At 40.8% G+C, this 26,168-nt stretch overlaps 5 protein-coding genes across 10 annotated transcripts in view; 4 read left to right on the top strand and 1 right to left on the bottom strand.

The window, feature by feature from the left end:
• The window catches only part of LOC115738555 (probable LRR receptor-like serine/threonine-protein kinase At1g56140), a 32,105-nt gene extending 20,619 nt beyond the window's left edge, over positions 1-11,486 (top strand). The window contains exons 2-24 of one of the 4 annotated variants that reach the window (XM_030671382.2): positions 2,480-2,657; positions 2,732-2,803; positions 2,957-3,028; positions 3,134-3,205; positions 3,325-3,396; positions 3,881-3,952; positions 4,056-4,127; positions 4,325-4,396; positions 4,491-4,562; positions 4,661-4,732; positions 5,146-5,217; positions 5,308-5,373; positions 5,757-5,819; positions 6,029-6,073; positions 6,762-6,826; positions 7,842-8,215; positions 8,298-8,496; positions 8,570-8,734; positions 9,077-9,195; positions 9,937-10,147; positions 10,236-10,467; positions 10,574-10,724; positions 10,824-11,347. In XM_030671382.2, the coding sequence (XP_030527242.1) occupies positions 2,480-2,657; positions 2,732-2,803; positions 2,957-3,028; positions 3,134-3,205; positions 3,325-3,396; positions 3,881-3,952; positions 4,056-4,127; positions 4,325-4,396; positions 4,491-4,562; positions 4,661-4,732; positions 5,146-5,217; positions 5,308-5,373; positions 5,757-5,819; positions 6,029-6,073; positions 6,762-6,826; positions 7,842-8,215; positions 8,298-8,496; positions 8,570-8,734; positions 9,077-9,195; positions 9,937-10,147; positions 10,236-10,467; positions 10,574-10,724; positions 10,824-11,195 (2,960 nt within the window). In that variant the 3' untranslated portion in view covers positions 11,196-11,347. Of the gene's footprint in view, positions 1-2,479; positions 2,658-2,731; positions 2,804-2,956; positions 3,029-3,133; positions 3,206-3,324; positions 3,397-3,880; positions 3,953-4,055; positions 4,128-4,324; positions 4,397-4,490; positions 4,563-4,660; positions 4,733-5,145; positions 5,218-5,307; positions 5,374-5,756; positions 5,820-6,028; positions 6,074-6,761; positions 6,827-7,841; positions 8,216-8,297; positions 8,497-8,569; positions 8,735-9,076; positions 9,196-9,936; positions 10,148-10,235; positions 10,468-10,573; positions 10,725-10,823; positions 11,348-11,413 lie in introns of those variants that run through there. The other 3 variants (XM_048274126.1, XM_048274125.1, XM_030671218.2) reach the window with 3 other exon arrangements.
• LOC115739216 (uncharacterized protein At4g15545-like) lies at positions 505-25,127 on the top strand. 3 transcript variants are annotated; one of them, XM_030672402.2, is made up of 11 exons: positions 505-514; positions 20,260-20,639; positions 20,983-21,051; positions 21,646-21,699; positions 21,835-21,898; positions 22,054-22,110; positions 23,217-23,462; positions 23,720-23,765; positions 23,870-23,948; positions 24,049-24,181; positions 24,837-25,127. In XM_030672402.2, exons 2-10 carry the CDS (start codon positions 20,355-20,357, stop codon positions 24,139-24,141), a joined length of 993 nt encoding a protein of 330 aa, XP_030528262.1. In that variant the 5' UTR covers positions 505-514; positions 20,260-20,354; the 3' UTR covers positions 24,142-24,181; positions 24,837-25,127. The 3 variants fall into 3 exon arrangements, with proteins under 3 accessions (XP_030528262.1, XP_048130084.1, XP_030528115.1); XM_048274127.1 differs by lacking the exon at positions 505-514 and having other exon boundaries at positions 20,070-20,639; positions 22,060-22,110; XM_030672255.2 differs by lacking the exon at positions 505-514 and having other exon boundaries at positions 20,071-20,639; positions 24,049-24,175; positions 24,834-25,127.
• Positions 11,603-12,472, bottom strand: LOC115739589. The gene has a single exon (XM_030672795.2). It carries the CDS (start codon positions 12,395-12,397, stop codon positions 11,792-11,794), a length of 606 nt encoding a protein of 201 aa, XP_030528655.1. The 5' UTR covers positions 12,398-12,472; the 3' UTR covers positions 11,603-11,791.
• LOC115739041 (acetylornithine aminotransferase, mitochondrial) lies at positions 12,806-15,798 on the top strand. Its single transcript, XM_030671927.2, has 3 exons — positions 12,806-13,491; positions 13,900-14,334; positions 15,069-15,798. The coding sequence occupies exons 1-3, from the start codon at positions 13,060-13,062 to the stop codon at positions 15,606-15,608; spliced, it is 1,407 nt and encodes a 468-aa protein (XP_030527787.1). The 5' UTR covers positions 12,806-13,059; the 3' UTR covers positions 15,609-15,798.
• Positions 15,809-19,312, top strand: LOC115739513 (sperm-associated antigen 1). The gene is made up of 3 exons (XM_030672677.2): positions 15,809-16,900; positions 18,055-18,243; positions 18,580-19,312. Exons 1-3 carry the CDS (start codon positions 16,718-16,720, stop codon positions 19,060-19,062), a joined length of 855 nt encoding a protein of 284 aa, XP_030528537.1. The 5' UTR covers positions 15,809-16,717; the 3' UTR covers positions 19,063-19,312.
• Positions 25,128-26,168: the final 1,041 nt, after the last annotated feature.

The raw sequence follows: 26,168 nt of genomic DNA, 5'->3' as shown, positions 1-26,168 counted from the left end.
CCAATGCCACCAAAAAAAAAAAAAAAAAGATCCCATCGCCTTTCCAAGAGCGAATGCGTTGACGTAAAGGCTGCTACTTTTCTATATTCCACTTGCCCACTGAGTTCATACTGGGTCTTAGATATCGGCAAATCACAGGGAGAGGTGCAACGAGGGATGTGGGAACTTAATCATACGTTAACTTTAGATAAAACATCTGAAGCACCCGCTTTCAGAAAAGTCCGTGTTGAAGTACAAGTGATCGTCCTTTCAAGGTGAGATCTTCTCCTTCATACGTTATTCCAATGGTTAATTGTCAAGACAACCTTAAAGAAATAATAATAATAATAATAATAATAAGGCGAGAGACACAAATAGTGTATCAATGAGAGAAAATGCAAGGGATTCTTGTCTACATTCAATACGTCGTGGCGTTTACAAATCTCCCTACGACAGTTTCTTCCGTTTAGTCTTCGCACGCGTCCGTGGTTGTTCCTTGACATATTTCCGTACGCATGGACCCTTATTTTCTCTTTATGGTTTTCCCATTCTAGATTCAAAATTGAAAAAGACTTCATTCCTTTCACATCTATTTCGGAATAATAAAGTAGATGTTGAATTGCCACCACTTGGATGGACGAATCCGTCAATCCTAGACGTGGACGTGCATGTTATCCTTAGAAAATGGCAACGTCAACGAAGTCTGATCATTATGGACAGAACGAATCAGTTGGCTATCATCAGTCATCACGAAGGAGACTTTGGACACCCCAGCCGATATCTCAGCCACCCACTCTCGAGCCGCTGGGGAGGGGATTTCTGATCTCTTTCTCAGATGCCACTGTCCTTGACTTTCTCATCAAACTATCTCCTCATATGTACACATATCTGGGAGTGCGGTTGGTCAGACTCGACATAGTGGCTCTCCAGCTCTAAGGATCTCTCTCTCTCTCTCTCTCTCTCTCTCTCTCTCTCTCTCCGTGGTTCAACTATGGCAAGTTGGAGGGTGATCTTTGCCTTGCATGTAGCAGCGTGGATACTAGTTGCACTTGCAGATGTCGCTCGTGCTCAGAACCAGACTCAAGCCACGACCGACCCTTCCGAAGGTACCGACAAAACGACCCCTCTCTCTCTCTCTCTCTCTCTCTCTCTCTCTCTCTCTCTATGCGTGTTTAACGAGTTTGTTGTTCTTGAGAGAGCGGATGATGTTCAGCATCCTTCCTGATAATGCAAAATCATCTCCTTCCCAAAGTACGATCAAGATCGAGACGACGGATAGTAATTAGCTGACGACACTGTTATCCTTCCATGGAAGGACGGTGTCCTCTTATTTAACCAAGATAATCGGGTAACCAGATTACAACGTTTGTTTGAGAATTCTTGCAAATCTCTCGAAGTGGGGTTCTTTATATATATAAAGATATAAAAACATCCGAATGATATCAAATACCTAAATATTGCTAATATTTGATACGAAAAATTATTTCTAAATAAAACTTACTAACATCATAAAGGGGATCTATTAAATTTCAAAAAATAGGAAAAAAAAAAAACACTTCAAGAAATCACGACTTTAATGTTCTTTGTTGAACTGTAGTCACCCTGGTACAACTACACTGTTTTTTATATTTTATGACAGGACTGATTAGGCGACACATTCCAAATTTTAAGGGATGGACCATCGGAAGATCAAAAGAGTTGTGGTTTCTTGAGCAAGCAACGAGACATTGAACAGAATTTTTTTTTCTTTTTCTTTTTTAAGTTTTGCAGATCCACACCATGATATTTTTAAGCAATAAAATATTCATGAGATTGCCACTTTTAAACGGTGGACATAGCCCCAAAATATATTGGAAAAAGTGGTGGACATAGGGACAAATTTGGGTTTGCAATTTGCAAATGAGGGTAAGGTGGGAAGTTGAAAAATCGGCATTCCGAAAAAGCCGCAAAGCCAAAGTTGATCCAAGGCTGTTTTGAGCTGAAGGCCCTCGGAGGCAACGTCAGTTAATTTTTATGTTTTCGGAGAATAGATGAGTGGCCAAGTAAAAAATTTGAAACATAAACAAAAAGCCAAAAAAAGAAAATTACTTTTTATTTTTGAAAATAGAATTAGAAAAAATTATTTATGCTAAAAAATTATTTGCGAAAACAGAATTGTTCCAAAAAAAGAAGAAGGGGGTTTTGCAAATGCGTTCCCGAAGGGAGTGCCCCACTTTTAAATGGTGGACATTTCCTTTGAATGAGGATGGGGAAGGTAAGAGGACTGGTATCATCAACAATTAATTTAGGCTAAGCCCTAGAAGTAAACCCAGAAAAAAGAAGAGTGATTTCGCCAGCAGTGCTACATCTTCTAGTACTCCGAGTGAATGCAATGCCTGTATCGTTACTTGCACTTAACTGTCCAAATCACTCTCCATTTACTTGAGGTAAGAATCATGCGCCAATGCATTTTGTTTGGGAATGAAGCTGAGTCGATGATGGTTATCTTATTTCAATGTAGTTGCGATTCTGAACTCGATATGGTCAACATGGGGACTCACTCCACAGACATCGACATGGAACATAAGCGGAGAGCCATGCAGCGGAGCTGCCATCGATTCCACCACCTTCGACACTTACAACCCTTTCATCAAATGCGACTGCTCCAACAATTCCACCACTTGCCACATTACCCAGCTGTACGTATGGATGGTATCATGCCCACCATGTTTGTGTCTCATCTCATGATGAGGTCGTTTTTCTTTGGTTGCAGCAAGGTTTATGCAATGAGCGTTGCTGGTCCTATCCCTGATGAGTTGTGGAACTTGACTTACCTCTTCGATCTGTATGTATTGCTCCCACGCCACTTCTTCTGTCTTTTTCAGTAGTTTCTCATTCCCCTGGATTATTCAGGTGTGCCATATTGATTTTACACGCCAAGGTTTCAAAACCTTATGGAGTTTTCCGTTGTTCTGATAGTATCATGTACTTTATGCAGGAACTTGGCCCAAAATCTCTTGACTGGTTCCTTATCTCCATCCATTGGCAACCTAACTCGCATGAAGTATCTGTGAGCATGGCTCAATTCTAATCTTAAGATTTATCCAAGTCCTCTGCTCTTTTGTTTAATTATTTTCCCTTCTTTCCTGATGCTTACTCTGCCGATTTACTCCAGGAGTCTGGGCATCAATGCATTATCAGGGGAGCTTCCGCGGCAACTTGGGTTACTTACAGAGCTATTATCATTGTAAGTGATAGTTCCAGAGCAGGATTTGTACTGCCAAGCAGAAGGATTCAACTGGGTTAGGTCCATTGGATGTTCAGACTATTGTTCATTGAAATTGACATGCAAGTTTATTATTGTAGATCCTTTGCCACCAATAACTTCAATGGCTCTCTGCCATCTGAGCTTGGAAATCTTTCCAAATTGCAGCAACTGTAAGTCCTACCTGCTTAACATTCTTAAACATGGATTTTTCCTTAAAAAATACTTGCAGGCATTGGAGTTTGGCAGAGGCTAGTTTCCTGAAAATAAGTTGCAAACGGAAATGTTTTCGTACATCCTTTCAAATTGATTAGTTTCTTTTAACCTTTCTGACTTGCAGTAGCATGTGATTGTTACTATCATTCTGTCCATCATCACATAGCCTAACCCATATACCTCATATTTCACTTTCACTGCCATCCTCTTGTTGACATTTCAACTACTCGAGACTCGTGCAATGTTTGGCTGTGTTCTTTCTGGGTGTAGACCTTCTCAAATCTCATGGATGTTGTGTAAAGGTTCCGTGACACTGTGTCGCCCTCTCCTCTTGGCATCGCTTCTGCTTTCAACAAATCAAAAGGACAAGCTATGAGTAATTTGAGTTGAGTTAAATTAAAAAAAATGCCCCTGAGCTGATGGAAATCACTTGTCATGCAGTTACCTTGATAGTTCCGGAGTCAGTGGTGAGATTCCGCCGACATTTTCCAAGCTGAAAAATCTTAATCTAGTGTAAGAGCTTCATTCCTCCTTTGATATTCTGTGAGGAAAAAACAATTGATAGGAAACGCTTGGTGATATAGTTTCTCAGGACAAATACTTTTTCCGGTTGCAGGTGGGCATCGGATAACAACCTCACTGGCGAAATACCAGAATTCATAGGAAATTGGTCGCAGCTTACACAGCTGTAAGGCTATATACATGTTTGTTTTTCCTCTAACCTTGCCTAGGGCTATGTCTGTCTACCCATCACTATAGTTTGTAGGCTCTGGAAATTGAAATTTAATGAATTATATAGAATTAATTTTGTATTATGTTATCACTTGCCATTATAGCTTATGTGACGAATTTGTCCAATTTCTTTTTAATTTATTTTGTTTGTAGGTTTCTTCAAGGAAATTCTTTCAAAGGTTCGATTCCTTCAACATTTTCCAATTTGACCGCTCTGAAAGACTTGTGAGTGGAGCCCCGTACTTTCTGTCTCTATGCTTGTAAACCAAACTTACCACAGACGCGAACAAATTGACAATGAGTTGAGTACGTAATACAGGAGAATAAGTGATGTATCTAACGTGAGCTCTTCACTGGAGTTCATCAGGAATATGAAGAATCTGTCTAATCTGTAAGACAATTGTTTTACAGAAGCACGTAGTAGTCTTTCTTTTGCTTTCTTTTTCTGTTTTGGTACTTACGCAAAATGGACTGACCAATTGTTTTCAGGATACTGAGGAATAACAATATCTCAGATTCGCTCCCATCAGACTTTTCAGGATACCAGAGTTTATCTCAGCTGTAAGTCATTGTTCTTGGTTAGAGATTGATTGAAAATATGCCAAAGCGTTTCATAATGTGTCATTATCTTCAACCTGAGTATTGTTGCCAATATATATATTCAGTGACCTTCATTGATGGTGACCTTCATTGATGGTTTACAGGGGTAGTTACTTGATATTATCTGGTTGGTCATATTTTGGTTAAAGACCATCCTGCGCTCTAATTGATAGTACAGTACTGCAAAGGAGCATTTGCCCCCACGATTCTTCTCTATACTTCATTTCACAAGATGTTATTCATTAGGCATTGTGATGTTTTATCACACGTAATCTGCTCGATCTTCCTGAAGGCATTATTATTTAGTCAAACATGTACATGTTTTTGACTCAATTCATACATGCCGTAACTTTGTTGCATCTATATTGGACCAGGGACCTAAGCTTCAACAAGTTAACAGGGCAGATTCCAGACTCTCTTTTCAATTTGAGCTCACTCACTTACTTGTAACGCACCTCTTCTGAATAATCATAAATGTTCCTACCAATATGTTCTCTTTGTTAATGCTTTGCAAATCTCTTTGCCTCATTTCCCAGGTTTCTTGGAAATAATAGTTTGAATGGCACACTTCCTGAACAGAAAAGTGCATCCCTTCTTAACATGTAAGAACACCTGAGAGATCTCCTTTGCATGATAGCCACAATGATGCTCACATCTGTCACTGATAAATGAGAGAACATGGATTTACGTACAATTTTAGGGGCACTTGTGAAGTTTGAATGCAATGAGGATGTGTAGTCAAAATATTCAATGTTCCGTCATAGGTTGAAGGTCAGAATGAGGATATAGCTACTTGAATTGATTTTTCTCCTTTCCCCTTTCTAGCTAACTTGGTACTAGATATAATTTCTTCCAAAGTCATCTATATTGTGCCTGGGAACATGGAGAACATAGTCAACCTTTTGTTCTTCCAAAGTCATCAATACTGACAGACAACTACCCAGTTGGTTAACTAAATGACATCTCTCCCGCGCCATTTTTGCAGAGATCTGTCATACAATAACCTGATGGGAAGCTTTCCTTCTTGGGTCAGCAATGGTCTACAACTGTATGTATTTCTGTCACTCCAAAAATGATAATTGTCACTTTTAGTTAGATATCTTAAGTGAGGACTCTTCTTTCGCAATTATATCTTTTATTGCTCGAGGGATGCCATATTGTACTTGAAGTCATGTTCTAGCTACAGGATGAGCTGTAAGTGTTCCAATCTTGTGTGAAGACTTACCATCTCATCTTATTGAATGATGTATTTTGCAGTAATCTGGTGGGCAACAACTTTACATTGGACAACTCTAACAGTAGGTAATTGACCTGGTGATTTTTTGCTTATAATGCTCTAGTGATAAGAGACAGTAATCAATTCATTCAAAAACGGTTAGCTGATGTGTCCTCAGATTTGGCTTGAATGCCTACCTCACTTTACGAGGATAATCACCAATCCCACCAACCGGGCATTCTGGATGTTTCTGTATCAATTCTGTCGTTTGTCATACTAATTCATCGATTGAGATCATAGATGCATGCTGAGTTTAAATTAAAACTTGCTCTCACATTTGCTAGATCTACTGCTTGGAACGAATGTAAATCACGGTCATAGGTAGCGACTTTCATATGATTGCATTTATTCGTATGCCATTGTGAATATCGGTAATATGAATAAATACTGACAATACAGTTTCACAATACTTTAATCCTCGTAATTGATGCCGTGGATAATAAGTAATTCTGCAAAACTCAGTATTAGTATTCACTAGAGAAGGCATACAGTTTGAACTATGACTTGGAAATGCTATCACCGCTTCAATGATTGAAGAACTTTTAGACATTTAATTAGCAATTGCATCATCCATGAAGGACTATTGAATGTTTCGGGGACAGTCATATAAAAGAGGGAATTTCCTTGCTATAGAAGTATCTGCTTTTTGATTTACTCGTAAGTTCATACTGCCATACTGGACAACTGAGTAAAATTTTTCTTCTTTTATCTTAGCCTTCTTCCCTCAGGATTAAAATGTCTTCAACGGAATTTTCCTTGCAATACGGGGAAAGGAATCTGTAAGTTCACGTAACCTTTTCCCCTTAATACGCTTTCCTCTTGGTGAATGCCCCAACAGGAGATCGTGTTTACAGTTACCTTACATATTCTGCATGCTTGCATCCTGATATGTGAAGTGAATGGAAACTTGAATGTGGTAGAAGAGACAATGATCAAACTAGTTTTCTTCAGGTAAATTGGATAAGGGTTAAAATTAAGGTTCAAGTTGGTATGCTAGGTCATTTCTTAGTAAAGGGAACAGCTATATAGTTTTGATGTCCCATTTTTGGCTCCCTAGAGGGCTTAGTTAATCTATGACTTATGTTTCATCTTTCGTTTCTTTTTTGTTTGTTTCGAGAAGTATATCGATCGATTCCGATTCTTTCTTTTTCTAATGGTTCTCTTCGATTGAGATATGTGGATCCATCGATCTATGAGGCTAAGTAATGAGTCTGATTTTCATTTCATTTGGGAAAAGCCATCTTCTTCTCAACAATTTCTTTGTCATTTGATCCAATAGCCTATCAGTTTTGTAAAAACCGTCATATAATGCTGAACATGCAATGTTTTCTAATCCATTAAACATGCTATGTAGAATTTTAATCTCAACAATAGCGAAGGGCCTAAGTAATTCAGTCTCTGGTCCAGGGTATAAAAGGCAGATATGTGCCAGGCCGCCTTTATGTTCTGCACTTGCCTCTCTAGGTTCCCCCTTTATCTGTGATATTGATTTCCCTAGAAGGGACCTTACTTTATTTTGGTCAGGACTTATGTGGGTCTCTCCGCTAGATTGTGAGAGAACTAATCTATTATTTCATTGACAACCCCATATTAAGATGCTATGCGACAGACTGTTGGAAGTAAGTTTTGAAGATAAGCATGTGGCATTCATATATTCTAAGTTATATCAGGCTGAGTATGGAAGTATAATATGTACAAAGTGCATGTGCTGTGGCACATAATTCTTGTCCATTACGAAACCGATATACCTTTCATAAACTCATCATGACCTGCGGTTTTACGTTTGTCGTGCAGACTACAATTTTGCAGTAAAATGCGGTGGCCCTCAGATTACTTCGTCCAGTAATATTGTGTATGAGATGGATAATAACACTCTTGGTCCTGCTACCTACTATGTGACCGACACAGAGAGGTGGGCAGTGAGCAATGTTGGTTATTTCACTGGAAACAACAATCACTCTTATAAAGCTTCCACGCTTTCCCAGTCCACAAACACTTTAGACTCAGAGCTGTTCCAGACTGCACGAGTCTCTGCTTCATCTCTACGATACTATGGATTAGGGCTGGAGAATGGAAACTACAATGTCACCCTCCAGTTTGCTGAAATACAAATCCTGAATACTGAATGGCAAAGTCTTGGGAGGCGTTATTTTAATATATACATACAGGTAGGGCCGTGGTTTACCAGGCTCCTTGTTTTCCTTAGAAAGTTTGTAATCAATTACCAAATGCCATGTATGCTTATTTCAGGGGAACCTTGTTGCCAAGGATTTCAACATACGGGAAAAGGCAGGTGATGCCTCTCTTATAGCTGTTCAAAGAGTGTATCGGGCTCAGGTAACAGCAAACTATCTTGAAATACACTTCTTTTGGGCTGGAAAAGGGACTTGCTGTGTACCAAGTCAAGCCACATATGGACCTTTGATTTCAGCCATTAGTGCTGTCCCAGGTACTATGATAAAATTTGCTCATATTCTTAGTGCCACTTTTTTAAAATTACTTGATTGGCAGACTTCGTGCAGACTTCATACCAACTGTCAGTAACACTTCCCCAAGCAGCAAAAAGGATCATACTGGCTTGATTGTTGGAGTTGGTACTGGAGTTGGAGTGGTCAGCTTGGTGGCTGTTGTCCTGGTGTTCTATGTCGTTCGGAGAAGAAAAATGGCTCACACAATGGAAGATCAAGGTAAACCCAACTGAAATATTTACAATAGATTCTTCATGATAAGTTTCCTATCTGTAATCATGTATGCTAATTGCGTTTTCACATTAGAAGTGAACACTGTGTTCTGTGAAGGAAAAAAACAATGAGAAATTTTTACATCGTAAATCCACTGTTCTAAAGAGCTTTTGAGTTCAATGTCCACTGGTAGTGGGATGTCGAATTTTCATGTTTTATGCATTTTAATTTTTCTGGCTGACTAATTTAAGCGGCTAATGTGTATCCGAAAAGTAGAAAGCTAAGTGACCAAGGTTTTGTCAAATCTTCAAAGGGTCAGAAACTTATCTGGATTATTGTGTCTTACAGAGTTCCTTGGGATGGAAACTAGACCTTACACTTTCAGCTATGTGGAACTAAAGGCTGCTACAGATGACTTCAATCCCAATAACAAACTTGGGGAGGGAGGATTCGGCCCTGTTTTTAAGGTTTGTTGTAATTCGTTGGATAACACGAAAGAGTAAATATAGATGCAGTGATGTCACAATTAAATGTCGGCAGAATTGAGGTGATTGGCTCCTTGCAAAAGCTGATCTTATCACTATCGCTTCTTCAACTATAGCTGATTTGATCCTAGCTTGTCATAAGAACTAAGTCGATGTTTTATCTTTCTGAAAGTGTTCTTGGAGCAAGAACGGAAAAACAGAAGAGAAACTCATTACTAAAGGAACCGCAATTATGATTCTGTACCTTGGGCCAAAGAAGAAAAAGATAAGGGTTTCCATGTGCTGGTTGACCTGACTTCGGATATTTTCTCTGCCTTGAAAAGGAAAACCCTAATCCATTTATTTCTTTTTCGATCTTTAGGCATGTAATAGATCCTCAAGTACGTCCAGGAAAGAAAGATCCAATTAACACCATCCAAATATCCTTGGATAAGATAACTGAATGTTGATAACGTAAGGTCTCAAGTAACTAATGAATGGACGATTTTCTTGGTTATGTTTGCTAGGTCCAGATTGAGTAACATAAATTAGGTTACCGTCCTTCATTTGTCATCTATGTTTGCTAGTTCTAGAAGATGGATTTTTTGGCATTTCTTGATAGTCAGACTTAAGTGGAGCTCCCGGAGAGTCCAGGAACTGGAGTATACATTATGATGCCAATTGCATGATTGGTCTCTTAAGCGTTTTTTCATATTGAAGTACTGACCATATCAGTGACCACAGGGAACACTCGATGATGGGAGAGTGATTGCTGTAAAGCAACTATCTGTATCATCCCACCAGGGAAAGAATCAATTCGTGACAGAGATTGCCACTATATCTGCAGTGCAACACCGCAACCTTGTTAAACTGTATGGATGCTGCATCGATGCAGATAATCGGCTTCTTGTTTATGAATATCTAGAAAACAAGAGTCTTGATCAGGCAATGTTTGGTAGGTGACAGAATCTTCACCTCAATTATGTCAATTGTCATGTAAAAAGTGAGGCTTGGACTTATGATATAGTGCTTCCACGGTGCAGGACAAAGAAGCTTGAATCTTGATTGGGCGACACGGTATGATATCTGTCTGGGTGTTGCAAGGGGTTTAGCTTATCTTCATGAGGAGTCAAGGCTGAGAATCGTGCATAGGGATGTGAAGGCCAGTAATATCCTGCTGGACTCTAATCTCACACCTAAAATATCAGACTTTGGTTTGGCCAAACTTTATGATGATAAGAAGACCCATATAAGCACCCGTGTGGCGGGAACAATGTAAGCTCCATGTTCTTCTGTCACATGCACACAGAAATGTATGCATTAGGACATTAATGGATACAGTTGCTGAGATTCTAATTCTGCTTTCCCATTGCTTTTGTAGTGGCTATCTTGCTCCCGAGTATGCAATGCGTGGCCACCTTACAGAGAAGGCAGATGTGTTTGCGTTTGGTGTAGTGGCTCTAGAGCTTGTCAGCGGAAGGTCAAATTCAGACCCTAGCTTGGCAGAAGAAAAAATATATCTCCTTGAATGGGTACGCGGTTGAATACTGTCCTCCTGTTATTCTTCCCTTTTAATTCTATCTATGAGGTTGCCTGAACACATCTTTGTCACTTTTTTTCCTGTTTCTCAGGCTTGGAACCTGCACGAAACCAACCGTGTTGTTGAGCTGGTTGATTCTAGATTATCAGAGTTCAATGAAGAAGAAGCAAAACGCATGGTTGCAATAGCGCTCTTGTGCACTCAAACATCGCCAGCGCTGAGACCACCAATGTCCCGTGTGGTGGCAATGCTCTCTGGAGATATTGAAGTGCCAGCCGTGTCCGCGAGGCCAGGCTACTTGACTGATTGGAGGGTTAACGATACCACCAGCTTCTTGACTGAGACTGCTGATAAGAGCACAGGCAAGAGCACTTACAACTCACCGTTCACTGCAAGCACCGTTGGAGGTGCAAATCTTTCACCAACTCCCTTGCTTGATGAGATAGTCGGAGAAGGTAGATGAACATGGTTTACCTGGATGGATCTCTGCTACATCCATATGAGGCTTTATCAGTTCATTACACCAACGTTTTGTACTTTAATTAATTATTAGTAGATACAGGCGAATTTCCTATAAAAGATGACTCTCCCTGTCAATCATTTTTGCCATTATGTCAAAAGTTGTGGACTAAAGCTGTACAAATTGTCAATTTTTGTGGTAAATTTGCAAAGCATCAATTACAACCCAAGAGAACATAAACCAGTTCACCTCAGCATTTGTCTAGTTAAATTGCAAATAACTTCTATGATTTTCGTTCTGAAACTTGCAGGAATAAGTGCCTCATAAATCACATCTTTCTACCAGCTGAGAATCCTCTGATCCAAATCAAATCACCAGAAAAAGAAAAAAAGAAGACGAAAGGAACTGGATAAACGCTTATTCAACTTCCCATAAGAATCCATATTACAAAAGCAGAATAGCATATTCTGCATATGCCCAACATCCAATTCTAACGAAATTTGGCAACACAGACAAATAAGCTCTTCCTCAAAAAAGCCATTTACCAAATGACCCATCCAAAAAAAAAAAACCCGACTTTACGACACTGTATAAATTTCCTAATCGCAAAGTATGACCCTCATCAGCCCCAGCACAAGGCAAGACACAGCAAAGAAGAACAGAGTCACAAAGTCCCTTGCCGACCACTTCCTCACCGGCTTAGCCTCCACGCGCAAGCTCTTCGCCCTCCTCAGCGCGTCGACCTCCTTCAACAGATCGAACTCGACACCCTTCTTCTTCAACTCCTCCACGCACTTCCCCAGCAACTTGGCATCCTCCTTCTCCCTCTCCAGCAACTTCTCCAAGTGGACCTCCACGTCGGTCTTGTACCTCACGGCCCAGGCGATGCCGAGAGAGAGGGCGAGCGAGCACAGCGAGGGCATCCAGGATCGGCGGCATGCGGCCGCGGCCGCGTCCCTAGGGATGGTGAAGAGGAGGAGGAGAGAGAGGGAGTGGAAGAGGAAGAAGGAGATGTGGAGGTGGGTGATCTCGCTGCGGACGGAGTCGATCTGGGTCTCCTTGAGGGAGATGCGAGAGAGGATGAGCTCTTCTTCCTTGAGCCACTGCTTGAGGAGGAGCTTGTGGGTCGGGGTCTCTGCAATTTGGCAGAGCGGGTGCAGCGGCTTGGACTCCATTATTGATTGGTCCGATGCTTGATCTGCCATGGATTTTGCACTTGTAGAGAGAGAGAGAGAGTAGGAGCGAATTCAGTGAAACGGTCGAGTGGGCTTTTTAAATCTGGGCAACGGTCGAATGCTTATTTTCATCGGGAGCGGAGAAAGGGCAGAAACTCGCCGTTTTGGTCGAGAAAAAAAATACCAATCTTGCAAGAAAATCGTTGATAATAGAGGAGAGGAAAATTTAAAATTTTCTCACATAACTTCTCCGAGAAAATACGAGAGGGGCAAAAAGAGCGACAGCTCTCCAATCATACGGTGAATTCTCGTGCAGGACCTCGTGAATCGACGGTCGCAATTGCTTTGGCTCTACACGTGGGGTCCATGCAACACTGTCTTCAACTATGTGTTGTTCGAAAAAGAGGCACGTGACCGTCTAACCTGCTCTCCGCATGCGGGGCAAAGCGTTCTTTTCTTGCAGCCGCCACCCATCACAGCCGTCGATCGTTGTCCGAGTTCCCCTTCCAAGTTCCCTTGCTCCTTCGCATTCGCTCCTCGAACAGGTTCCGCCGATTCGTGCCCGTCTTTGTATCCTCAATCTCGTGTCCTGTCTCCGTGAACTCCGTCTCAGGAGCTTCCGACAATAATTCGCTGCAAATTGCAGACCAATCCCACTTTCCAATTTTGCTTGATTGCAGTGTCCAGAAACCATGAGCTCCACGCGCCTTTCCCTCAACCAATCGATTCTCCAATCCTCCAATCTCCGCCTGCGATGTGACCCCATTTGGGAACGATCATCATCGCTCGTCAAGCTCACCCGTGGCACAGGAATCACGGCATGCCTGAATCTAGAGGTCAAAGAGCCTCGAGCGCCTCGGAACTCAGGGTTTGATGACAAGAGCAAGGAGGTGATGCAGGCAGAAGGTAAAGTCCTCGTGGGCACGTACGCGAGAGCTCCCGTCGTGCTCGCCAGTGGCAGGGGTTGTAAACTGTACGACGTCGAGGGGCGAGAGTACTTGGACTTGAGCTCTGGGATCGCGGTGAATGCGCTCGGGCACGGGGACCCCGATTGGGTGAATGCCGTGGTAGAGCAGGCCAACACCCTGACTCATGTCAGCAACGTGTATTACTCTGTCCCTCAGGTTAACATCTTCTGGTGATGAGCTTTGCGTACCTGCAGAATGGTTTTGCACTCTATGAGGCACATCATTTACTCTAGTTGATTATGATGAGTTTATAATTTGCATTCTTGAAAGGTCTGCATCTTGCCACCGCACGACTTTGAGAGAGAGGTATTGCAAAAATTGCGAGCAATTTTGTTTCTTTCGCAGATTGATGGAGAATGTTAGTGAAGAGAAACGTCAGTCAGATTTGTTGCTGATTAAAAATCTCATACTAGTGAAATGGTTGCTCAGTTTGGGATTGGATGCATAGTGTAGGCAATCAGACTGTCTGTAGCGTAAAAAGACTTCTCTTTATCATCTAATGATACACTAGCTCCTTTAAGGGATCCTTACTCTTGAGCTGAGAAAGGTTTGTGATTGCTTCAGGTAGAGCTTGCTAAGCGTCTTGTGGCCAGTTCTTTCGCTGACCGCGTGTTTTTCACAAATTCTGGGACGGAAGCAAATGAAGCAGCCATAAAATTTGCAAGGAAGTTTCAGAGACACACACACCCGGATGCAAAAGAGCCAGCCACCGAGTTCATTTCGTTTACCAACAGTTTCCATGGAAGGACAATGGGTGCTCTCGCTTTGACAAGCAAAGAGCATTACCGAACACCTTTCCAACCTGTCATGCCAGGAGTCATTTTTGTGGAGTATGGAAACATAGAGGCCACAAAAGAGAAAATTAAGCGTGGGAAGACTGCAGCTGTCTTTGTGGAACCAATCCAGGGTGAAGGGGGCATATACAGTGCGACAAGGGACTTCTTGCAATATCTGCGAAGTGCTTGTGATGATGCTGGCGCTCTTTTGGTTTTTGATGAGGTAAAGCCTTTTCCAGTGAATGTTGAGCCCGGAATTTATAGTGTACTGAAGAATATGCTTGCGAAGATGTTTGTTGTTATTTGTTACATGTCCTTTGTTCTGCTTTTTTGTGATAAACGTGATCATTAGTCAGACATGTCTTGCGTGTTATGCCGGTTGCGGCATGGGTTACTGCAAGAAAACCTTAGAGAATGACTTAATTATTGGTTCGCTCTCTCTCTTTTCGATTTGGTTTTTGGCTGTGCATGCTGGCTAAGAAGAATGAGAAGGGCATGAAATGAAATCCTGAAGTCTAAAGACTAAGATTATGGAAGAGTGCTTCTCAAATGCTTTCTCAAACTGGAACAATTGTTGATAGCTAATTTTTGTGTGCTTTTTTATTTCATAATTTGGAGAAACCATTTTATACTACCTTTGGACGAGCATGTAGTCTCTTCAATTCTATACTCATTTTCAATTACATGTAGATGTGTTACTGCTCTGGGATAGCTTTGGATTCACGATAATCATTTTTCTTTTGCTTCTAAAAGTGATGTTGAACATTGATCTCTACTCCTCCACTGAATCTGATTTCTGAATTAACATTATCGTACGGGCTAAGTCTTCACTGTTTACTCCTTTTTTCATATCTACTTCAGTTGAAGAAGATGGACTTTTAGAATTCATTCTTTGCATAACTCGTCAACTATTTATTCCTTTACCTTATCCTAGAAAGGTGCATTGTTTATCTGCAGATTCAATGTGGTTTGGGTCGCAGTGGTTCCCTCTGGGCCCACGAAGCCTATGGTGTTTATCCTGACATAATGACGCTTGCTAAGCCTCTTGCTGGAGGGCTTCCCATTGGTGCCACACTGGTTACTGAAAAAGTTGCTTCTGCCGTGAAATATGGTGATCACGGGAGCACGTTTGCAGGTTCGCCTCTCGTATGCAAAGCTGCACAAGCTGTCCTAGATAAAATCTTGAAACCTGATTTCTTGGCCAGTGTGAAAAAGAAAGGAGAATATCTCAAGCAGAAGTTAGTGCAGAAACTTGGAGGGAACTCGCACGTGAAAGAAGTGCGTGGTCTTGGACTAATCGTTGGCATTGAGTTGGATGTATCTGCCTCGCCACTAGTTGACGCTTGTCGAAATTCAGGCCTTTTAGTTCTTACTGCTGGAAAAGGGAACGTTGTGAGGCTTGTACCTCCATTGATTATAACTGAGGAGGAGTTGGATCAGGCAGTTGAGATCTTGTTCAATGCTCTGCCTGTCCTCGATGAGAGCAGTTCAAATTAGCGGGGCAGTCAGCTGCAGACCAGACACTCTCAGAACCATTGGTTCTGACATTAGCAAGAGCAGAAATTGTGAATGTGCATCTAGAAAAGCTATAATATTGTTAACTTTATCAGTGAAGCATGATGCTCTGAAAATGATGTGGTGAGCAGGATCATTATAGTGCTTCCGTTTGTTTAAAGACAGTTAGATTGTCTAATGATTAAAGAAAGCTTGTGAGGAATCAAAAGGTGAATAGTTGACTTCTGAATAAAGTCGAAATTGTTGGTTTGGTAGTTTTATTGGATCTCTTTCCATTTGGAAAGGCAAACTACTGAAATTATAAGGTTATGGTTGCATTGGGTTTACTTTTCTAGACATGGGACTCCACTTGATGATGAACTCTTTTTCTTAACATGGAAAGACACACATCATCGTAGCCTTTGAAAGGCAAAAGACATTGTGGGACATCAGAGAATGCTAAAAGGGAGGGTGTGTCCGTTACATTTCGATGCGACCGCCTCTCCTATCTCTGCCAATGTTCATGACCCAATTAGCGGAAGAAAAAAAAAAGGAGATCTTTTTGAGGTTTTTTCATTGCATTGTCCGACAAAGAAGCGAACTGCTTTGGCCGAAGAGACAGCAGTCCGATGTTTATGATAACTTTATCAGCTTTTCCCCTCAAGAAAACACTTTACGTTCCCCACTTTCTTGTGGGAACCAAATGAAGGAAGCAGAATCGGACTTTTCGAACATGATGTTCATGCCTAGAGAAAACATCGTTTCCCATGTTTCTTTTTGTCAAGGAATGCGATTTATGTCTGCAGTTGGGAATTGGCATCACCATAAGTTGTTAAAAAAAAAAATTGATTCTTTTACAGAATCCCACCAATTATTTGGCTCCAAATCTCGCAAATTGCAATGTCATTGTCTCGTACTATTAAGTCTCACAACCTAAAATCACAGCCACGCTCCCCGCATCTTCTTCTCCGCTCCCTCCCAAAACTTCCTCAGATTCCTCCATTCATTTGGATTTTGACTAATCGGCTCCAGAAGAATCCGATTCCTTCCTCCGACGCAACTGCTATTCGCACTTTCTTGAGACTGTGCGATCCGGCGATAGTCCGAAGGCCATGGCGTCGTCGGGGACGTTGAGCTTGATCGAGCGAGCCCACCAGATGTATCGCGACGGGCTATACGAAGCCGCCCTCGGCTTCTACACGGAGGCTCTCGCCATGGCCAAGACGAGGCCTCAGAGGATCGCGCTGCACAGCAACAGAGCAGCTTGCTATCTCAAACTGCACGATTTCAAGAAGGTCCGCATCTCTTATCTCGCCTCTCTTCAGCCTCCTTCGTTTTCCTCTCACTCCTGATCGACTTATCTCTGCTAACACCAGAAACCTATTCCTGTTGTTTGTATGGATATATCCGAGGTCCTCTCTTTTTCGGGAACCTGGTCAAGTGACGAATGGGATCTGCTATTTCGTGTTTTAAGTGCTCAACGACTCATGCGATTGATAAAATTCTCACTGATTAACGGTGGAAAGTTACTGGTGATTCCAAACTGTCTTGATTTATTCTCTTCTCGAGGCGAGTCCAGTGCGCTCATGGTGACTCCCGATCAGCGTTAGGATTTAGGATTGTGACCTCCCTCATGATTCACTTCTGAGGATGTAGAGCTCCGAGAGTGTGAGTGATTCCGGAAGATGGATAATGTTGTGTGGAAGCCCAGTTCATACAGTAGTCACTTGCTTTTTGACTCCCGGGAATGTTTAGTCTTTGCAAGCCGTATTGGATGTATCTCCGTTTCTGGTTCTTTTGAGTACATATTGTAAACAGCTCTCTTCAAATGAGCTTGTTGTGCTTCTCTCCCAATCTGAAATGCTCTAGTCTAGTACGAATATCAACAGTCTGGACCCTTTTGAAATTATGAATACGTGTCTACTGATGCGCTTACATAGTTAGTAATGAGTCACTTATGCATTTGAATAAAATTAACACGACCTCTTGAAAATTACGACCATTTTTGGTCCATCCAGCTCAAGGGTTTTCAGAATTTCGCATTTAGCAACATGATCCGAGGTATTTGGTTTTCATTCAATGTTATTATCACTAACAATATGACTGGAGATATTTGGTTTGTATAGCTATTTGGAGCTGGTGCTAAAAATTTCAGTGCTGTTTCTCCCATAGTATACTTGATCTTTTTTTTTTCTGCAACTAATGAAGGAGAAACAAGACCATGATACCAGGTTCTTTGTATATGATAGGGCATTCGAGCATCTCATACATTTACTTGGTTCTTCTAGCAGGTTGATGTACTAGAAGCAGCATGGCTCACAAAGCTTTAGTCTTAGAATTTTGCTTCATATTGTCTCAATTCTTTCCTGCTGTCACTTCCATGGATACTTTGGCTCTCTCTTTCGTCTTTTGGCTTTTCAGAATAATTGACATTAGTTTTATTGTTTAGGCAGCTGAAGAGTGTACTTCTGTCCTTGAGCTTGATCACAAACATACAGGCGCACTGATGCTACGGGCGCAGACCCTGGTTACACTGAAGGAGTATCACTCGGCGCTCTTTGATGTGAACAGACTCATTGAGTTGGATCCTTCATCAGAGGTGTACAGGAACCTTGAATCTCGTTTGAGGACCCAACTGGTAGACATATACTTTCTGTTTCTTGCTCTCAGTAGTGTTAATGTTTTTTATTTGTTTAGAGTGATGCAGTGTCTAGATAGGGTGATAATCCATTAGGTAAGTACAATTCCACGCCTTTTTCCCTCCGTGGAGGATGTCAAAGCCTAGGTTTGCACATTTATCTCTATTTTTCCATCAGTGAATGAAGCCTTCTACTTGAGGATCCAACTGTTTGCTTGCAACTTTGAGTATACATATCATGTGAGCCATTTCTTTTGTCCTAATAGTCACTGTCAGTTTCATGTCATCTACCTTTTGTCACTGAAAAATGTTTTCTACCTCCTGTTTTAAGGAAAGTCATTGGCTCCAATACCTGAATCTGAGGCAGAGCTAGAAGAAGATGAAGAAGTAAGAGAGAGTGCATCTGATATCAAAGGAGATGAAGCCGAAATATGTCAAGATGCAGGACTTAATGCAGCTGGCGCAGCTCGAGGAACAGATCGAGAAAATGAGTCTGACATGACAAATCTTGCTCGGTCTGTCTCTAGTGAAGTACAGCCTGTCAAGGAATCATTTGAACAAAGGCATGATGAGAAGGCTGACCGCGTCGAGACTATTCCCAGCACACAAGTCAACGTCCCTATTGCCCAAGGCACCAAGGATAACTCCACAGGATGGCAAGCAATCCCTAAACCAAAGGGGCACTCAACGCTGGACTATGCCCGTTGGGATAGAGTTGAAGATGATTCTAGCGAAGATGATGATGAGGAAGATGATGAAGAGTCTCAGCCTCAGTATCGCTTCCGTGTAAGAACGGTCGGTGTGCGTCCAGTGAAATAATTTCCCGGTCACTCAAGACATATCTGATCCCTCCATTTTTCGCGGCACAAAGGATATTAAGTCAAAGCTGTTTAGATCAGGTGACTTTATTAAAAAAAAAAAGAGCTTTTCCCGATTTGAGTCCCTTTGAGTGACGTGCGCGAGATGATACCCATGGTGTACAAAACAAAGATCCATCTCTTGCACCGGGTTCTCAGATCTGTTATGATGGTCTACTTAGTACAGCTCTTGTACAGGAGATGAGGGGGGAGCTATTGTAGTGTGATTGAGATGCTGCATGGTGTTGACTTTGATTAGCTTGATGTTGAATTATCAGAAACTTGTTTATTCATTTGATCAAAAGCTCCTGAAGTGTTCCCTGTAATTAAGTGCCTTGAATTCATACGCAAATGAAGCAACTTTCTAGTTCCAATTTTTGGCAACGCACGAAGTGGAACCACCTCTCACTTTCGGGGTTTTGACTGTTGGACGGGTTCTTCTTTGGCCAAAGACTACTAGACAAGGATCATATTCTGACGCATTGGAAGATAGGAAGGACCATTGATCAACTTGAACTAATTAATTAATATGATGTATCTCGATTGTATTAATTGTATAGCGGTAGAATTAAAGTGTCGGCTTGGCAACCTAGAATCTTCAATTTTGCATTGATTAAATGGTATGGCATGTATTTCATTGCCCATGTTGCCCTTGTCAGCTCAAAGAAAATGTCTATAGATTTCATCATGGTAAATCTCTTTCCTTTTCTCGAGCAAAATCTCTTTGTTTTTCCAATAATCTGAGATATTCGAACTCGGCCCATTTTTCGGGTTCATTAAAGTGAGGCTTCAATAACCTCTTTTGTTTCAAATGACCTATGCCTATTTTAAACTAGTTTGCAGCAAGTTGTGTCATACATGCCTTTCAGTGTTTAGTGGGTCTACGAATTTCAACAAGAAAAACATCACGATCAGGTTCGGGCCTGCTCGTCTCCTTTCCGAAAGAAAAGACTTTCCATTTTGGAGGGAAAATCCCTCAACTTTCAAAATGCGGAAAAGACAACCCACCGCATTTCATGCCATTCTCACCAAACCCTAACTCCCTCCCCTTCTCTCTCTCTCTCTCTCTCTCTCTCTCTCGTGTCGAAATCGATTTGTCCGAAGTCAGTCTCTGTCTCGTTTATCCTCCCCGCAACCTCGAACGCCGAGCAAAACACCCCTCCTTTCTCCTTGTCACAATCGCGATCGCATTCTGGGTTTGCGTTGCTCGAGAGGGGTCTGGAATTGCAATTGGAATTGGAATTGGAATTGGGTATGTCGCAGAACAGGGTCAGCGATGGGGGTCCCGACTTTGACCTCACCGAGGAGATACTCGCGGTGATGCCCACCGACCCGTACGACCAGCTCGATCTGGCTCGTAAGATCACCTCCATGGCCATCGCCTCCCGCGTCTCCAAGCTCGAGTCCGACGTCGCCCGCTCCAAGCAGAAGCTCTACGACAAGGACAGGATCATCTTCGAGCTTGAGGAGAAAGTCATTCACCTCGATCGCTCCTACCAGGAGGCCGACTCGCGTCTGAAGATTGTCCTCGATGAGAATGTAGGTTGTGATTTTCGTTCTTTCAGTTTCCTTTACCCTTTTTCTACCGATAGGACGGTTGTTGCTCCGGTTTTTTCTTCTTTTTTTCCCGTTTCATTGATGTCGAGTTTACGTGCTCAAGCTTGTTATTTATGTGGGAATTGACAAATTGGATTCTCGGGAGCTTAATTCTGTCGGACAATTAGGAAGTCATCTATCTATTTAGCAGTGCCGCTGAGTAATATGGTTTATGTGCGTACGAGATTGTATGAAAAGCTTTTAGCTGCTGAAAAAATGTGGCTCTTTCATATCCCGTTGAGGCAATTGGAGCTGATGCTTTTGTTTGTCTTGTCTGTTGCTGAAGACGAGGCTCTCAAAAGAACGGGATTCCTTGTCTGTGACTGTCAAGAAGCTCAGTCGTGATCTGGCAAAGGTAATATCGCTTTACTTCAGAGTGAGCTCCAAAGTTAATGTCTTTCAGCTTTTTCTGATTGAAGCTTGGAAAAGATTAATCTATTTTAGGTGTGTTTGTTTGGCGGACAACCCGTGGTTTAGAAAATATTTTTTTTAAAATGATGGATCGTGTCACTTACTAAAATGAATTGCTGAATAATATTTTCATCGTTAATGAAAATATTTAGGCATTAATTGTTGATGGTAGCAAAATGTTTTCCATTGACTGATTTTGTGAGTGACACAAGAATTCATATTAAGAAAACATTTTCAATTCGTTGAATTTTTTGGCAAATCAAGCACACTGTTTTTCCCGGTATATGTCTTTTCAGCAATATCAAGTAGGGTTATTATTTACGCTAAAGTCAGTCAGTGCAGCCTTATACACTATACTCGATGTCTATCATGGACTTTCCTTAAGACGAAATATCTTTGCTGTTCTTGATGAGTTTGGCCCGTGCCATCAGGCATGTTAATTGCTGCTGCTAACAATCTAAAGTGCTGAAGCCAACGTATTATGTACTTTTCTATTATCACAAGATTTTCCATTTTAATGTACATCTCCTATTGACAGCTAGAAACTTTTAAAAGACAACTGATGCAGTCGCTGAATGATGACAATGCATCGGTAAGATTCCGATATTCAGCTTCTATTTATATTGTCCGTGGTTTTCATCACTTTTTTCTGGTGTGAATCCTTTCATGCTTGTGATTTTCTTCTCTTACCATTCATTTTCATTAAGGGAGATTCAACTTTTTACAGCCTGCTGAAACCGTTGATATTGGGACATGTGATCAGTCAAACTCAAACTCCTATCTTTCCAAGGGTATGAGAAGCATGCTTTGAGGAAGCTTTCATTGTATAAATCAAAGGCAGTTCATGTTCATCAAATTTTCATCCATCGATTTTCATGACCGAGGATTTTTGTTTTGCTGCATTTACCCACTATTTGGAATTGACTCACAAGTGTCTGACTTGTAGATGTAGATGCAAATGGCTGCAGTGGCTCTGCTAACATTGGCAACAACATGGATGAAGGTATTTATTCAACTATTGCATGAAAGAACACTCCGTCTATTTCAAGGCTTTAAAATGCTAGTAGATAATGAGGAAAGCATTTTCACTTAAGCATTCTCGAACCTTTTTCTGTTTGTTTACGTTTCTGTCAATTGTTTTTATTTGATAGACATTATGTCGTTAACTCTGTCCTGGGCATACTTCTTAATGAATGATCAAGGATTTCAAGGCATTATAAGCCATTTGTTGATCTGATTAACATGATGGTGAATGGAATGCATTATTACACGAGCTCGTTTAATCTGAGTACTTCAAATACTTGGTCAGAAACATTGGTTTTAAATATGAGACTGTTGCTGCATATGTAGGATCTTGTTTGGGGTGGCTTAGACTTTTTACTTTGTGAGCTTGGTTCTGAAGTTGAACGTATGATTCAACTTTTTGGAACTTTGTTTTGTAGCTTATAGTCTAGAAATGCCGAAGGCACAGGCGAAGCATGTTATAATTCTGCTTTGAACTACAAAGTGTAATTCTTCTTTTGTGTTTACATCTCTCTATTGAAGCTAAAAGTACAGGCTGAATCTCAGCTACAGTTTATCTTGCTTCTGGTTTCTGTATATATTTTTTTATTGGTTGGCTTTTTGACCGAAAACAACCAATTGCATCAGAGGGTATAAGCCAAATGCATCAGATGGGCATGTCAGGCATGTAAGTTGCTTGAATTGTGACGACAAATAGGAAATGAACAAAAACTATAAGCTGGGAGGCAGAACCAAGGGGCTAAAATGCAATCTGTTCGTCACTTTGAAAACTGGCCCTCAATCATTTGGAATATCAATCCCCTACTATTTTACACGCTATTGAGAGTTCAATGAGTGCTTGGGATAGTGTACTGTAGGTGCACAGATTTAAGGAGGTGGATATCAAAGCATGTATGCTCTCACTTTACATGTTCTTTCTTCTTTTTGAGATGTCTTCACTTTATTTGGGATCCTCTGAACTTTTCTAATGATGTGTCAATTGAATGCGGTTGGCATACTGCAGATTGATATTACGCCAAGTTATCTACCTCTACTTTATGAAAGTAGAAAAAACATTTTTAAGCACTTTCTTTGATTTCTTCACAGCTTCACGGCATGCTACACAAAGATTTTCAATAACGCCATATATTACACCGAAACTTACTCCAACCGGGACTCCAAAAATTATTTCTCAAAATGGCTCTCCTAGAGGATATTCTGCTGCTGGAACACCCCAGAAAACTTCAGGTGCAACAACTCCTACAAAAACCCAGTATGCACTCTCTATGTGGTGCCCATCAAGTCAGCAGTCGTCAGCTGCAAACTCACCTCCTCGTGGACGTTCTTTGCCAGGTTCGTAACGAAGAGTGATTTCTATTCTATTTTAAAACTGTTTGTTTTCATAATTTTGAATTTTAGATTTGCTTGTTGACTGTGTTTTCTGCTGTATACTTGTGTTGAGCCATATTCTCTTTCCAAAACTTGATGGTGTTTTGTCTCTTGTACAAGCCGACACCAGTGTAGATTATGCTAGCTATTAAATATCATGTTCTTTTAGTGGACAACTGAGAGCATCTTCCTTTCTTTTTTCCTGTAAAAAATTTCTGCAGGGCGCACTCCTCGAATTGATGGAAAAGAATTTTTTCGTCAAGCCAGGTACGTTTGCACCATCTCCATTGCATTTTTTATTTGAGTGAGAGACTATAGCACTGGGACATTTCTGATGAGGCTATGCTCTGTTCGGTCTTGGGCTAATGCAGGACTCGTTTATCATATGAGCAATTCAGTGCTTTTTTGGCAAACATTAAGGAGCTTAATGCTCAAAAGCAAACTCGAGAGGTTACATTCTTAGATAAAACAATCTCTTTAATCGTTGAAATAGGCCTGCGTGCTTTCAGGTTATTATGAGCTGATGTGGTTTATATGCTCATCTTTCCAGGAAACTTTGAGGAAAGCAGAGGAAATATTTGGAACAGACAACAAAGATCTCTACTTATCGTTCCAGGGATTGCTTAACCGCAATGTTAACTAGGTGATGAGAAAATCTGTACTGGACATAATAAAAGGTACTTACGCCTCTCTACCTAACTGCAACCAAGTTTGCTCCAGCCCTGTCAAAGCTTGTCTTTAACATGTATGGCAGAGTAGACATGAACCCAAAATTTGGAGGATATATTAAGTTATATTTGATGCAATTAGGAATTCCAAAATGATGTCATATATATTGTTTTACCAACTAATTTAATGAATTTATACACGAGAGGACTCCGCAAAGCATGTACAATCATCCTTAATATTGCTGCCCCTCCCTTTTCTAATTCGCCCTGGTGCTGTTGCCCCACCTTTTGATCAAGTTTTTGGCCGACCTAATATGAGGTGATTTTTCCGTTAGCAAAGAATTCCGTCATTCCATGCAAGTGATTTGATGGTTGGGTTTTTTATTTAAGCTTAAGCTGCTTTTGGTGTGTAAATCCATCTCTTTCCGAAGTTTGTTTTGATGGGAACAATTGAATGGTGATAATTCCTCAAAAGTTATCTTTTCTTATGAGATAATCGGTTTGATGATTCTCTTTCGCTATCCCATAAAAAAAAAGTTCACAACATGTCTCTGTTTGGAGTTCAATTAATGCCATTTACACAATATATCCATACTCTGCAGGAGATGATTTATATTCATCGTCGTACTGTGGATCGCTCATTACCAACTGTTGCTTATATTCACAGGACTGTCTTCATCTCACTATGTCAAGGATGGTTAGTCAAGCTAGAGGAAGGCCAATTTTGGTATCGCTGCTTTCCATAGTTTGCTGTTATCTGTGTACATCGTACTTTTCTTGTGCAATGCCGTCTCAGGCAGTAGATTTGTAGAGTGTGTGCGATGTAGGGAGGAATGTTTACTGCGAGTCTCGTTGCAAAAGGTGCCCCCGAAAAACGATGGGTTTAGTCATATTATATGGATGACAAGTCAACTTTGAAGAAGAAGCGTTCAGGGAAAGCCTCTCTTCGAGGTCTTTTCTTTAAGCTAAAAATAATGGGGTTCGATATTCTTACATGATTGATTGCAACATTATGTGTTATCGCCGAAGGAAACATGAAATACGTGCTCTAAAGTGACAATATTGAGGTACATCAAAGCTGGAAAGCTATCATGCATACTTATAATCGTGGATTCATTATCCAATGCGCATGAACGTTTGTAGCACGAATCATTTGTGAGGAATGAATATATGGATGTTTATTTCTTAAACTAGCAATAGGGTAGAGTCTAAGTAGCATTGACACATGACACAACACAACATAACACATTGATGTCATTTAAAAAAAATAGAAAATTTTGACACGTATATTAAATGCATATATGTATGTGAAATTATTATTTATATATAAAATATCAGCTGTGAGTATATTTTTATTTTTCTGTTAGGGATAATCAATTGGGCTTTTTTTTTTTTTTTTTGGCTAGCTAAGTATATTAATTTTGAAATGATTAAATATGACTTAAGTGTATATATTTTTTATGAATCTACATTTTAACCCATAATTTATTGAAGATGCTTGAAATTGATCTCGTGTGTGTCAAAATGGTGTGTTGGGATGTTAGATTCGCATGCCATTAGCGTGTCAGGAACGCTTGCCACGTGTCGGTTGCATGTTGAAGAGTATCGAACAGGACAAGTAGGCTCCTGGAGAGTGTCGGTACTTTTTAGGGTAGAGTGCTTGACTACTTGTCCCTAAAGGTGGCAAAATGAGTTTAAAATTCATATTTGACTTATATTTAATGGTAGTAGGTCATAGATGGATTGTTAAAAACAAGTTAAGTGGGTTATAAATGAATTTTAAATAGGTCATAATTGGGTTAGCTAAGGTAACTATCTTAAGTTAGTAATAAATAGATTTTTGAATAATTAAAAAGTGTCGAATTTTTTAATAATGTATTATTTTATTTTATTTTTAATATTTCTTTTCTTTTCTTTTCTTTCTACTTTTGTTCTCTTTTCCTCCTACCTCTGCCTCGAGTGGCCGGCAACAACCATGGCGAGCTTGAGTTCGTCGGGATTG

The sequence above is a fragment of the Rhodamnia argentea genome, chromosome 2 (genome assembly GCF_020921035.1).
Source record: "Rhodamnia argentea isolate NSW1041297 chromosome 2, ASM2092103v1, whole genome shotgun sequence".
Classification (NCBI taxonomy): Eukaryota; Viridiplantae; Streptophyta; class Magnoliopsida; order Myrtales; family Myrtaceae; genus Rhodamnia; species Rhodamnia argentea.
The sequence above is the reverse complement of the archived record's forward strand: the minus strand, read 5'-3'. Positions and strand labels throughout refer to the sequence as shown.